This window comes from Prunus dulcis, chromosome 2, assembly GCF_902201215.1.
Source record: "Prunus dulcis chromosome 2, ALMONDv2, whole genome shotgun sequence".
In the NCBI taxonomy this organism is placed as follows: domain Eukaryota; kingdom Viridiplantae; phylum Streptophyta; class Magnoliopsida; order Rosales; family Rosaceae; genus Prunus; species Prunus dulcis.
The window spans coordinates 1625102-1639142 of record NC_047651.1 but is presented as its reverse complement, the minus strand read 5'-3'; the positions used below and the strand labels follow the sequence as shown (position 1 = coordinate 1639142).

Below are 14041 nucleotides of genomic sequence, written 5' to 3'. Positions count from 1 at the left end.
ACGTGCCTCGGCCAGGATTTTTCACTTTCTGTATACGAATGCTTGGGTCGGCCCCTGAGCGTACATGTTGGTTAGCTGGTTCTTCGAAGATCGATAATAAATCCTTGGGGGCTAAGGTGATGACTTATGGTAATGCCTTTGGTCAGCCCCTGAGCCGATACATGTTCGTGCTTTGGTGGTGTGTCCCTTTGGTAGCTGGGGTGTTGACCTTGGTCAGTCCTCGAGTCGATATATATATTCATGCTTTGGTGGGAGTTTGATCGGGGTGCTAAGTAGTCTGATTGGTCTTGTTTCCCGTTGGGCAGATTTGGTTCGATTTTTACCATGTTTCAACACATAAATATACAGTCCTCTTTTATTGAGAGATCCCTCAAATAATAGGGTCCCCTATGAAATTTTTTTTTTTCAATGATCCAAACCATCTATTTTTTAATTCTACATTCATAGATCATCCTTACAAAATTAGACAAATCGGAAACTATTTCGATATCCAATTGCGTCTTACAAAATCAATGAACACGGTACTTCAAGAAAGTAATAAAACTTTAATAATTCAATTGAGTGGTCAAATGATATCGGATTCAAATGATTTTTTTGTAGAGATGATAATATCTACAAAATAGATGGTTTGGATTAATGAAATACATTACGAAGTGGGCCCTACCAAAATGTCCCTATATATAGTTGTTCTCTACTACGAACATCTGTATTTTTTCTAAGTCTGGACTACTTGTTCTTTTGCCTTCTTTATGCTAATAAATCAACCCAAACACTTTTATCACTTTTCTTGGTAAAGGTAGAATTGAAACCATGCTCTGCCAGTACTTAAGGGCATGTTTGGTAGGTTGGACTAGCCTGGACAGTGTTAAATAACACTTTGAAACCCACGTTTAGTGAAAGAGGGACTAACATAAATGGGATTGTATAGTCCATAAGTCAAAAAAACACCGGATTTGCTTGTCCAATTCAGTGAGGATGAAATGCAGTTCACAAAATAGTGAGAGTGCTATTTTGAAAGCGCGAGTCTGACCCACACAGCGACCTCCATGAGCTGCTCCTAGTTGATGAGTATCTCCTCGTTCATGTCGGGCAAGATGGTGGTGACTAGCTTGTCAAATCAACGGTGCCGTTTCTATTGCTGACGAGGACCACGTCACTGGTGAGCTTGAAGCCCAGCGACCGGAGCAGGGCTACGAGCTCTAGCAGGGTGAGGCTGCCATTGGAGTTCATGTTGAATCGCATGAAGATTACGGAAAGTGCTTCCGCTGATTGGAGCCGAGCGCAACCATCATTCTGGTAATGGCCAAAGATGAAGAACGGGATCAATAAGATCCCAATTGTGTTTTGGGCGTTTTGGTGTTTTTTAATTTTAATTTTGTGGTGTGGGGCTAATTGGTTTAATTCTATTTTTCTCTTTGGAAATTTGCAATTATAGACACCGTTAAGTTTCAATTCAAGTAGGCATTCATATTTTATTGTTCAGCACAATTATTTTAAAAAGTTAGATCGCTTTTTTTCTTGGCTAATTCTTACTTCTCATATCTTAATATCTTTCTTCCTCCTTGAAGGGTGCACGAATTGGGAGGGTGGCGTTGGAGAGAGAGTGTAATAACCCAAAACAAAATATCTAAAAAGTAACAAAATATCCAAAAAGTAGGGTTAATATCTTCTAGCAAAAAGACAATTTTGCCCTCGCATTATTTAATAGGGAAAAAGCTGACTTTTTGATCGAGAAAGAATTTGGCAATTTCGCTTGCGCCGTTGCGTAGAGCACGGCGAAACGAGTCCGTAGACACGGAGTAGACTCGAATCGGCGTTGGTACCAAATCGACCGCCACTCACCCGCCGTCCTTCCCCGACCCGTTGCCGCCCTTGCCGTGGCGAGAGCTCCCCGGAATCCGCCATTGTCTGCCGATTTCTAGTTCAAACTTCCAGCTATTCGTTCTCCTTCAATTCTCCACCAAATCGATCGAGTAAAGTATGGTTTCTCAGCTATTTTTCGTGTTCTAACTGATGGATGTATGGGTTTCGATCGATTTTGGCTCTAGAACACTCGATTTTCAACTTGAAAATTCGGCCGAACTTCGGCCGCCGTGATCAGCCATTTCCGACCACTTTTTGGGGTATGGCCAAGAACAAAAGTGACTCCAAATGGGGTGTTTTACCTAGGATAGGCGTTTGGAGTCTTGATTTCGAGTTTTTCCGGCAACCCATAATCGCTTTGGACACTCAATCTGCCCGCGCGTGTGGCGGCCCGTGGGTGAAGGTGATGAAATGACTATGTGTAGTTTTGTGATCCTCGTGTCGTCACGAGCGCGTAGGATTTCGCGGATCTCGATTCGGAGTCCGTTTGAGCCCCGAACAGATTTTCCATATCGCGCGATCCTTGGGTGCAGTGTCGTCGAGCCGTTGGATCGCACTCAATTTTGGATATGTCGTACTACATGATTTCAGGATCGTGAGGATTCGACGGATTGTGAATCGGAGTCCCGGATGCTCCGAAATCGCGAACCCTGGGGCTAGGGTTTGGAGTTTAAGAGATAACGTGATTTTGACTAATCCAACCGTCCGTTTCGGACCAAACTCGTGGAACATGGTTCCTTCTCTATGAGGAATCTTCAAAGAGGCCCAGATTGGCCATCGGAGATCGTGGACCCCACGGGTCCCGGATCGACCGGTCTGGTGGTTTATCGCTTAGTATAGTTTCGGGTCTTTTAAGACCGTTCTAACTGTCTGAAAGGTTAATGTGGACATATGAGTGACTTTAAAATGATTGCACGCATTTCTAGGAGCTGGGGGCAGGGTGTTTCATTTAATTCTTTTATTAAGCAGTTTTATTAATTAAATCTTTATGGGTAATCAGGCGCCAGAGGCCCGACAGAACCACAGGAGGGACCTTTGAGAGGTCCAACTAGCTCGGACCAACAGTGAGTGGACTTTCTTTCATAAATAATTTTATATAAATGATTTATATAAATAAGTTTACATATTGATTTTATATAATTAAGTTTTATAAATGAGTTTATATGAGCAAATTTCATTATTTGATTTTGAATAAGTTTTATCGAATGCTTTCCGAGCATGATTAGTACAGTAACATTTCTATAAGTTTCTGCTGCTTAGTTACGCATAGCAGATATAGAAAAACAGAGTTTGAGGCTTATGTCAGATAAGATAGCAGCTTGATTCTAGACTTCAGTTATTGATAAGACTTTTTTTTATAGTATTTTATTTTAGAACCACCACGTACCCATTTTTATTTGGTGATTACCCTCAGACGGACCGATGTCTACGGACATCCAGTCCGTGTACAGTTCAGTCAGTGCACTTGACTTTGCCTCACGAGTTTCGGGGACGCTCGTGCCAGGATTTGCGGCTCGGCAGTCTTGGTGTCCCAAGACCTGCCAGGATTTGCGGCTCGGCTGACTCTGTGTCCCCGAGACCTGCCAGGATTTGATGATCAGGCTGACCATAGTCCCCTGTATCCTGCCAGAGCGGCTCGAGTTGACTTGGTGTCATCAAGACCTGCCGGCGGATCAGGCTGACCATAGTCCCCTGTATCTTGCCAGTTTGCGGCTCGGATAGATTGCGTGTCGCCCGAGACCTGCCACGGGAATTGACGGATTATAGGGGTACTTCTAGGTGGTAAATTTTAAAGGAATTTTAGTGTTTTATAAAATTATTGTTTCCAGAAAATTTTATATCAGTTTTCTTAATATTCGTGCCCGTTTCATATCTGTATATATATACATATACATATACATGTTGATTTAAATGCTTTATATATTTGAATACCGATGAACTTCAGGTTTACATACATATATATTTTGATTATGGGGGTTATTATGGTTATAAATTGTTTTCAAGAATATGATTTTCGTCCACTCACACTTTTAACTTGTTTTTCACCCCCAGGCTGTAGAAGTGCGCTGGATTCCACCACCGGGCCATTCCTAGCTTCCGCGCCACTAAGTAACGTAGAGTTTTGTGGAAAAGTCCTTGAAACCCTGTAACTTTAGAAAATGCTCTGATATCTAGTTTTAGTGAAAAACCTGAACTGGTGAATGGTTGTTCGGATGTATTCTGGCAGTTGGGTGAATTTATTTGCTTGTTTAACAGGTGGAAGATTTTGGGTTTGGTCAAAATACAGGGGAGACTCTGCCGAAATTTCGGCGGGAGTCCAAAGAAAGTTTTAATAGTAACTGTAGCAGGAAGGGTAAATTGGTCATTTGTGCCCGGCAGTTGCCAGGTGTCGGACACGCACAAGACTTGGTTCGAATCCCAAAGAGGAATTGGGATCGAGTCTTGTCAGAGAGTCTGGTGTGGATTCCACTTATCTTCGTAGATACCCTTTTCCAGTATATTTCTGGAGAGAGACAGAGTCAGAGAGAGAAGGCAAAGATGGGAAAGAAAGGCAGAGAGAGGAAGGAAGAGGAAAGAATGAGATAATGGGTTTTTTTTTTTTTTTTCTTTTGAATTTTTTTTATATAATTTTATAATTTATATTTTTTTTTTCACACATCAGCCCCAATTAAATATCCCTAATTAAATATAAATATTTTTTTAAGTCAAAATTCCCAATTAAATTTAAATATTAAAAGAATTATTTTTTAGTCCGGCACAGCACCAAACATAGGTCTTCACTATTTTTACAATCCAGCTTTTTAGTCCGACACAACACCAAACATAGTTCAATACTTAATCCAGCTTAAGCCAATCCGAGCTAATCCAAGACAGTCCCAGAACTTAGTCCAGTCTATGACAGTTCGCTGTACCAAATGACTCCTAAGGGCTCGTTTGGTACACCGTATTTGACTCTGGATAGGAGTAAATAGTCTATGTCAGGTGTTTGGTGTCAACTTGTATTATTTAATTACCCGACTATTTTATACGGGTTGGGCTTTTAATACTCTCCTTACCTGACTAACTAATACAACTCACATACCCTGGTTTAGATAATACACGCTTAATTATACGGCTAAGCACGCGTTCTACGAAAAAAAATCAAACACTCTTTTCATCTTCTTCTCCCTAGAGTTCTTCTCTGCTATCTTCTCCAAAGGTTATTTTCTTCACTCTTCTCCAGGTATCCATCTCTCACTCTCTCTCTGTCTGTCTGTCTGTCTCTCTCTCTCTCTCTCATACTCTCTCCAATATGCTTCTTCTTGCTTCTTCTCTATTCTTTATATATTTCAATTTTTTTATTAAATTTTTGTGGAATTAGGTTATGTATTTTTCGTTTTTGAAATTAGGTTATGCTTACTTACATGAATGAAAGCTAAATCGTAAAAGGACCTATTTTACAAATGAGAAACATTGGACATGGGCTTAATGAATGAATTGCACAATCCTATTACAGAAGCAAATTAAACCATTGAAATGAATACACAAACTTCACAACAGTAGCAGCAACAGCAATTGAGTCATCACCATTTTCCTTTGGTACCTTTGGTTACAATTTCTTCTATAGTGGGTTTGGTCTTGCGTTTGGGACATTGCTGATTGGTTATGGGTGTGCTGTCTGAATTCCTTGTTTTATGTTATCTTATGTATTTTGGTTTTGTTAGTTTTGAACTGGTCTGGGTGAAAGCTTGGTTCTAGCCTTGGTTTTGAGGTCTAGGTGCCTCTACCCGGCTTTTGTGACTTGCTTTGTAATCTATTTTTTCTGGGTTTCTTTAATAAGATCAAATTTCAACCCACAAAAAAAAAATAATAATAATAATAAAAAGTAAGAGGAGGCTCTCTTTATAAAAACCAACATTGCAATGTTGATATCCATTTTTTTACGATTCCCAAGCTTGTGGCCTTGGCTCTTTTGATTGCAATGCTTCTGTTCTGCTGCTACTTTCTCCTTCTTGTTGTATGAAGAAAAAAAATATTGGCAAAAACAATTGGAAAACAAATCTTGTCATATGAATCTTACAAAAAAAAAATTCGTGTCATTTGAATCTCAATTTGCATTAAAATTATCAAAGAATTTTTTTTATTTTAAAAATAGTCTGATCTGATGTTATCAGGAACATCACTAAACACAGTATAACTTAGTCAGACTATTTATCCAGAACAGCACCAAACGCCTTATAATATTATGAATAAATAGTCAGTACTCTCCGGAACAAATTAATACTAGTCAGTACAATCCGACGTACCAAACGAGCTCTAAAAGTCAAACATCACTTCTAGATTGGGCTTTGGACTACAGAGAGAATTTGAAGGCTGTTATGTGTGCTTTAGTGCCTTTTTTTAATGATAAAGAAGAGAGATGCAGAAAATGAAATGGAAATGATTTCCTTTCCATTGAATGAATGAATTCATTCTGATCATGTGAAAAAACAAAATGAGTCCGGACATTAAGCAATTCTGGACGTCCGCACTAGAGAATAGTCCTATATATATATATATATATATATATATATCTAATGCAAGATAATCTTTAAATCCCGGTTTAAAAAAAAATCTTATTTATAATATTTATATACATGACAATTAATTAAATCCGTAGGAATATGAACTCATGGGCTCGGCCTTGCCCACTTCAATCCATTGGGTGGGGTCCATATGATAATTTCTATAATGTTTAGTATACATAAAAATATAGTTATATTCTTGCAAAGGACCCACTAGTGTAGTGATTTGGAGTATTTACTTCCTCAGGAAAGGTCTTAGGTTCGAGTCCTAGCATCCGTGTTGTGTGTGTGAATTTAATATGCTATCGCCCCTTTCAATAGGAAAGATCCTCCAAAATATATATATATATATATATATATAACTATAGTTATATTCTTATATTTATGTGAATATGTAAAGTCTAAAATGTTGGCGTATTCACATATGAATATTAGTAAATGACCCACTAGTGTAGTGGTTTGGAGCACATGCTCTCTTATGATAGATTTTGGATTCAAGTCCTAGCATTCATACAGTGTGTGAGTTTACTAATTTAGTATGTTATTATCACCCCTCTTAATAAGATAAGTCCTCAAAAATAAAAAATAATAATTAGCGAGAGCCTTCAAACTTGGTGCTGTTTTAAAATTTGGAAAGAAAAATATACTTAAGGAAGGTGGTTCAAATTTGGAATCTTTTCCAACATTGGGAAGTGATCAATGACTACTTGGTAAATTAGTCAATTACGTTATCTTATTAAATGTTTCTGGCCAGGCCCTACCATTATGTATTAACAAAAAAATCTTCCTCGTTCTATTTCAGACACCCGAGATAAAAAAAAACTTTGATCTAGGCTTCTCCAACCCATATGAGGCTAAACCCAAATTTTCCTCATCCAAAAAGTAACTATTTGGGTTTTGCCAAGACTCAAATCGTTTTCCTCCCAACCCTCCGGACTCAAATTTTAAGTCTACAACTTTATTAAATTGTTTAAGTCTATTTTATTTTAATGGATAATTTTTCTTCATTCAATCTTTTTAAATAACTTCACAATTTAATTTTTTGACCTAAATAAATTGAGATTCCACAAATATAATTTTATTCCAAAAGAAAACACACAATACTTCAAATTCACCATACATGAAATCCCATAGGAATAAACTAATAACCACCATTGTGGGGGCTTGGATAATGTCCTCTGAGTTGTTTTCAGGATTAACTGTAGACAAGGACTGTAGCATGGGCCCCAATATGATTTCTTGCACATGGGCTGCAACAGCAGCAAGTGGGCTCCACTAAATTTTTTTTGGGTCCAGGCAACACCTGGACTGCTATTTGGCCCCAAGTTTGGATTTTCCCCAATTTTGGCCCCTTCATTTTCTTAGGTTGGGAGAAATTTTGGGCTATAATTTAGGATATTTTGGGTTTGGCCTCATGGGTTGGAGATGGCCTAAGAGCATCTTCAAGGGAGATATCAATTGTAAAATATTAAATTTGAATTTGATGGCTTATGTGGCAATTTGACACATCAGAAAATATTTAACTCCACCCGAAATGCCAAATATCATATTATTTTATTATATTGTTAAAAGCAAATGGAGCCATATGATGCATAAAGTTTTAAAAAAAAGTAAATGATAGTGGGATCCATGACTAAAAAAATATTAAAATAATATTTGACATCAAGCTTTTTGATATGTTATTTTTGACATATCTCTTCTAGCCTTCAACCCCATGCAAGATTTGACTACTTGGTTGGAGCAACTTTAACCTTCAAATTTTGTCATTTTATGTCCATGTGGCAATTTTACATATCGGTGGGAGATGCTCTAATATGAAGACAATATACTTTTTCTTCTTTTATTTTTCAAATGAAATCTAAACTTTGAGAAGAGAGGAGTGAGAGTCAAATTCTGGTTGTGATTTGTGATAAAATATTTTCTTATCACTAGAGTTATATAAGTCACCTTACCAACAGGATTTGCTAGCACATTCTTTCTTTCTTGTATTAAGATTTGCAAGAAAGAAATTGTTACATATATACACATGACAATTAAATCCGTAGGAATATCAACAAACTTTATTTCTTGAAATCCAGTGTTTTTTTTTTTTTTTTTGGGTAAAAAATCCATTAGTTTCTTAACTAATCAAATTTATATGTGGATTTATTAACATAGAAAGTAGTATTTTGATTCAAAATTTCCCATTTGTTTGCATTTTATTTAGAAGTTGTATAATTTCTACCATTGTAAATGGCTCTCTCTCCTAGCCGCTCTCCTTTAATTTCTCCACAAACAAAGCCTTTTAATCAGAACCACAAACTCATCCTGCGAAAAGCCAAGGTAGAGAGAGAAATGGTGGCATTGATGATCATTTGCAAACTTTCAGACGAAAAAAGAAAAATCTTTTGCAAACAAAAACGCAAAAGAAGAAAGCTCAGGACAAAGATTGAGAAAAAGCAAGAGAACAAAAAAACATGGGCAGCAAGAAAAAAATCCGTAGTTTCCAGAAAATTTCAATTGTTGGACCATGCACACTAAAGTTGAAAGAGCTTTTTGGAAAAGTAGCCAAGTATGCTTTTGGTTTCTTCTTAATGTATGCTCTGTGCAATGTATCGCACTTCCTGTTAAAGCCATATTCTCAGCCTCGCATTACCTCTGACACCGTTGTAAGCCTCTCTCTCTCTCTCAAGACTTGTATTAAACTCTCTTTTTTATTTTCCAATTTTTTTTGGGTTCATTTTGAGAGGTTGCCAATGAAATTACTGATGAATTGAAACCATCCCCAACCATTGGCACGTATAGCTTGTTATGAATGATTGGCAATACATATGAGCGGGAAATGTTATTCTCACTCCGAGTTTGTCATTCTGCACTCGTTTTGAGAGTATTTTATTATAATTAATTTTGGAGTGCAGAATGACATTATGGGAGCGTATAGCTGGCTGGCTATGATGATATGTGTGATCATATGGTCATGCCTTTATAGGGGCATTCTTTTGTTTTAATATTTACCTTTCATATCAGTCATTGGGACTCTAATTTAGATCGTCCTTAACAGGGTGATGAAGATTGTTCTTGTCATATCAGTCTACTTGGTTGTAAATGTAGTGAACAAGTCATGACAACGGAAAGAAAAAAAAAAAAAAACAAACAAACCCTGAAGCAACCAGCAGAATTTAATTGGTCTTTTTCAGTTAGAACTTTGGTCCCTTACATTCTATGCTATCGATTTCGACTCTTGACGACATCAGTTGTAGCTCTTCCTAGCAGGAGGACAAGTTATTTGGTCTAGAGACCATAAGCAGAGAGAAGACATCTTGTATGAAGTTCTGATGAATTCAAAAGAAAGCCCTTCAATAAGCCTTCTTATGAGTCTTTTTCTTCAGCATCCAGACTAGTAGTAAATTTGATCAGATAAAGACTTCCTTATTCTAATGAGGCCTATTTCATAATTTTTATGTCCTGTGGATAGGACTTATGCCCTTTACTTATTTGTAGTGTAAATTCTGCATTAAAAGAGTAGCAGTTTCGTATATAAAAAATTTAAAGCCTGTTCCTACCGCACCTTTCATCTTTATGACAAAAAAGTGCCATTTTTGTTGGTCATTCTTGATAAGAACTATGCTATTATGGGTGCTGTTTTCTTTATGATGCTACTCACTGCCTACTATTGTGATTAAATTCTTATCTCTTATGGTATGCAGATAGGACTGCTCATTGGAAACATAGGGTTCATACGCAATCAAGTAACAGATTCAGCGAGTAAAACATTGAATTTCATAGTTGATTTTGGCATGATCTGCTATATGTTTGTGTTAGGCATAGAAATGAATCCGTATATACTCTTTAAAGAACCAACCAAGGATGCTAAGGTGGCCTATGGTGGTATGCTCTCCACATTCATCCTAGCCTGTGCCATAACCCCATTTATGCATTTTACAGAAGGTTTCAAGGTCGACCTCACTCTCTCCCTCTCCACGGTCCTCTCTAGCACAGCCTCTCCGGTACTGACACGTCTGATAACAAGTCTCAAAATAGGAAAGTCAGACATAGGCCAGCTGGTCATTGCTGCAGGAATGCATGCTGATTTTGTAACCACTCTTCTCCTCTCCATTGGCTATGTCTTTTGCCCTATTGAATCTGGCAATAAAGTTGTAGAGACTTCAAAGCGCGTTCGGAGATCCATTGAAATGGGTTCTGCATTAGTAATCCAGACACTTTTTGCAGCATATGTTTCACCATTCTTCATGAACTGGGTCAACAATGAAAACCCGGAAGGCAAACCCATAAAAGGTTCACACCTAGTGCTTGCTCTTGCTTTCATGGCCTTGGTTATTTCCTGCTCACCAATTTATGGATACAGTCCTGTTTTGAGTGCATTTATGGCAGGAACCTTTTTACCAAGGGAGGGAAGAGTCTCAAAATGGGTAGTAGGCAAGATCAATTACTTGTTAACTACCATTTTCTATCCCATTTTTTTCTTTTGGATGGGGTACGAAGCTGTATTCAAGGATTTTCGACCTGGCCAATTCGGGACATGGGGAAGGTTATTTGTAGTTTTTGCTATAGCAACAATTGGAAAAGTTACTGGAACAGTCATCTCTGGAAAGCTGTTGGGGTTTAACTGGCCGGAATCTGTTGCACTTGGGCTTCTTCTCACTACCAAAGGCCATTTTCACATATACTTAGCCATTGCTGCAAAAACAGTTAGTCTCTGACCTCTATTTTTTGTTCCCTCATGTGCTTTCTTTTTTCCTTCCCCAATTTTCATGTGTTGTGATACTAACTTCCTCATATGCATTTTTTACTTATTAATGGCACGGTTTAAACATAACTGAAGCTTGTGACAGAAAATTATAGTAGATATATAACTTATAACTATACATCAACAACCATTTTCATGCCTATTGGGACCAGCTTCACTGTCTGAACCATCCTGATCTTCTTGCTTTTTGCCCTTCTGATCACATGCAGGCTGGGAAAACGTCTACTTCAACCAGCACTGTGATGGTGATAGCTATCTTTTTCACTGTTGTGCACGCCCCATCAGTCGTGGCTCAAATCATCAAGCGTGCAAGGAAACGGGTACCTACTCATCGAATGTCGCTTCAGTTGCTTGACCCTTCAAGTGAACTCCGCATATTACTATGCCTTAATGGGCCTCAAAATGTGTGTACTACCATTAACTTCATTGAGATATCTAGAGGGACAGCTGACCCTGGTATTTTGGTATATGTAACCGACATGATAGAACTCACAGACGAAATCGCAGCCACACTGGTCAAAGAAGAAGGAGTGGACACCATGACTGTGACTCACGCAGGAGTAAAAGAAATGAGAGATCAAGTCACAACTGCAGTTCAAGCCTATGTAGGGGAGAGCGGAGAAGGTATCACACTCAGACGATTGCTGGCACTCTCGACTTTCAATGGCTTGCCCCAGGATATTTGCATTTTGGCAGAGGACTCAATGGTAGCCCTCATCATATTGCCATTTCACAAGGTCCAACGCGAAGATGGAACCTTGGATAACGGTCATTCTGGTTTCAGATATGTGAATCGTAAGGTAATGTATATCAGAAAACTGAATTATCTTTCAATCAGCTACATATTATATCGAGAATTAACAAAATTCTTTCCAATAATTGGTCAGGCATACCAAAATGTATCAACGAAATAGTTAAATACTTATAGCAACATGATCATATGTTTGGAACAATTATAGATTTAAACTTTGCACTTGGAAGTATATATTTAGACATGTATGATACTATCACTGATGTAATCTCTAATTTACATTAGGGATTTTGGTTTATGTCTTGAAGAATTAGTCACAGAGATAAGCATGTAAAAGTTAAGTCTCATATTTCCAACCTTTTAGTTACAAAGTTAAGTCTCAGATATGCTTATATTACATATTGACTATGAATATAAAGGAGGTGATGTCTTAGATATCTGCTTATATTTCCAAGTTCATTCACATTTCTACAGACATATCTGCTATGGCATACTTTCCATATATCAGTTAATGATAATTATGGTATTAACAGGTCCTCAAGAATGCTCCGTGCTCTGTGGGAATTCTTGTAGACAGAGGTCTTGGATTGATTGAAAAACTACGAAGAACTTATGATCATTCTGTCAGTGTGGCAGTCATCTTTATTGGTGGTAAAGACGATAGAGAAGCACTTGCCTATGCTGGTCGCGTAGCACGACATTCGGGTGTAAAACTCACAGTCATAAGATTCTTGGTTGATGCTAGCTCAGAGGCAGCAACTAGACCTGGGAATTACACAGTCAGCTCTTCTGAGAAAGAAGAGGAAATGAAGCTTGATGATGAGTGCTTTGCTAGCTTCTATGAGAGACATGTGTCATGTGGGCAAGTTGCTTACATGGAGAAGCATCTTGCCAATTCTGCTGAAACCTATACTACCTTGAGGGCATTGGATGGGCAGTACTCACTCATTATAGTGGGAAGAGGGGAAAGAGTGAATTCGGTTTTGACGTTTGGGATGAATGACTGGCAGCAATGTCCAGAGTTGGGTCCAATTGGGGATGTTCTATCAGGTTCTGATTTCTCAGCCATAACTTCAGTTTTGATCATCCAAGAAAACAGTCTAAAAGGACAATTAGATGGGCTTGATGATGACTTTTCTATCATGTAAATGTATCAAACATAGCAAAAGATAGCTTAGAGTTTTAGATACCAATTGTAGCAAGGAACCAAATGGTCTGTGAAAATCATAGTTTGTAGAAATTTAGGAGCCATTTGAAAAAGAAAAGAAAATGGCAGGAAAAAGAGGTTAGAAATTACAGAGGTAGTGTAAACTGTAAATCAACAAAGGAATGGTTGACTATGGATAGAAACTCATTTCTGTCTGGGAGAGTGCTACAACAAGTTGCTTATTTTCTACAATTAAGTTATTTAGACATCAAAAGTAAGAAGTGACTTCAATGGCCCCAAAAGGTGCTCATATGCTTGAAAGCATACTGCTTTTGAAATATTATGTTGTGAGCTATAGTTGAAAACTTCCAGTCAGCAAGCATGATATCATATTTCAGGTCTCATCAGGTGCAAGGCAAAATATCATTTAGTCCACATACTGAAACTAATATTTGGGTAGAGAGAGAACCAATAGGTTTAATAGACACTTAGCCCAAGCAATGTGGGACTATTTCTCAACACGCATGCTGCCAAACTTACCTTGAACGGAATGAGGGGACAACTGTTTATACAACACTCGTCACGTGAAAATATATCCCATTACTCCGAGGTATATAAGTTTTTTTCCCTCGTAACCAGTGGCGGATCCATGAATTTTTCAGAGGAGGTGCAATTTTTAAAAGACTAAAAATTCACAAAGAACTCAAGCAAGGTCCAAGGTCCAAGGTTCAAGTTTAATATCCTTGTAATGTGTTAAAAAAAAGGCTAAAAATTCAAAAATTAATTTAGACAACCGAATACCCTTAGAATTTAAACAATACTAATGTCATTCATAATTCAAACAAATAAGAGTTCTATGTGTATTACTAATTGATTATAGTGTGTATGGAATATCAATTAATATGAACAAAATTCATGCCAATGACACAATTAGTTTACCAAAATTCATATCAAATATGAACAAAATTCATGTCAATTACATAATTAAT

At 37.7% G+C, this 14041-nt stretch overlaps 1 protein-coding gene across 2 annotated transcripts; it reads left to right on the top strand.

Moving 5' to 3' along the window:
- Nucleotides 1-8820: 8820 nt before the first annotated feature.
- LOC117619147 (cation/H(+) antiporter 28) lies at nt 8821-13272 on the top strand. 2 transcript variants are annotated; one of them, XM_034349016.1, is made up of 4 exons: nt 8821-9055; nt 10094-11095; nt 11364-11954; nt 12439-13272. In XM_034349016.1, the coding sequence occupies exons 1-4, from the start codon at nt 8864-8866 to the stop codon at nt 13051-13053; spliced, it is 2400 nt and encodes a 799-aa protein (XP_034204907.1). In that variant the 5' UTR covers nt 8821-8863; the 3' UTR covers nt 13054-13272. The 2 variants fall into 2 exon arrangements, with proteins under 2 accessions (XP_034204907.1, XP_034204908.1); XM_034349017.1 differs by lacking the exon at nt 8821-9055 and adding an exon at nt 9599-9708.
- Nucleotides 13273-14041: the final 769 nt, after the last annotated feature.

Excerpts from the sequence above, each read along its gene's own strand:
- LOC117619147 (XM_034349016.1), top strand. The coding sequence starts at position 8,864 with ATGGGCAGCAAGAAAAAAATCCGTAGTTTCCAGAAAATTTCAATTGTT. Across the intron at positions 9,056-10,093 it reads GCATTACCTCTGACACCGTT|ATAGGACTGCTCATTGGAAA; the intron begins GTAAGCCTCTCT and ends TATGGTATGCAG. Across the intron at positions 11,955-12,438 it reads TCAGATATGTGAATCGTAAG|GTCCTCAAGAATGCTCCGTG; the intron begins GTAATGTATATC and ends TGGTATTAACAG.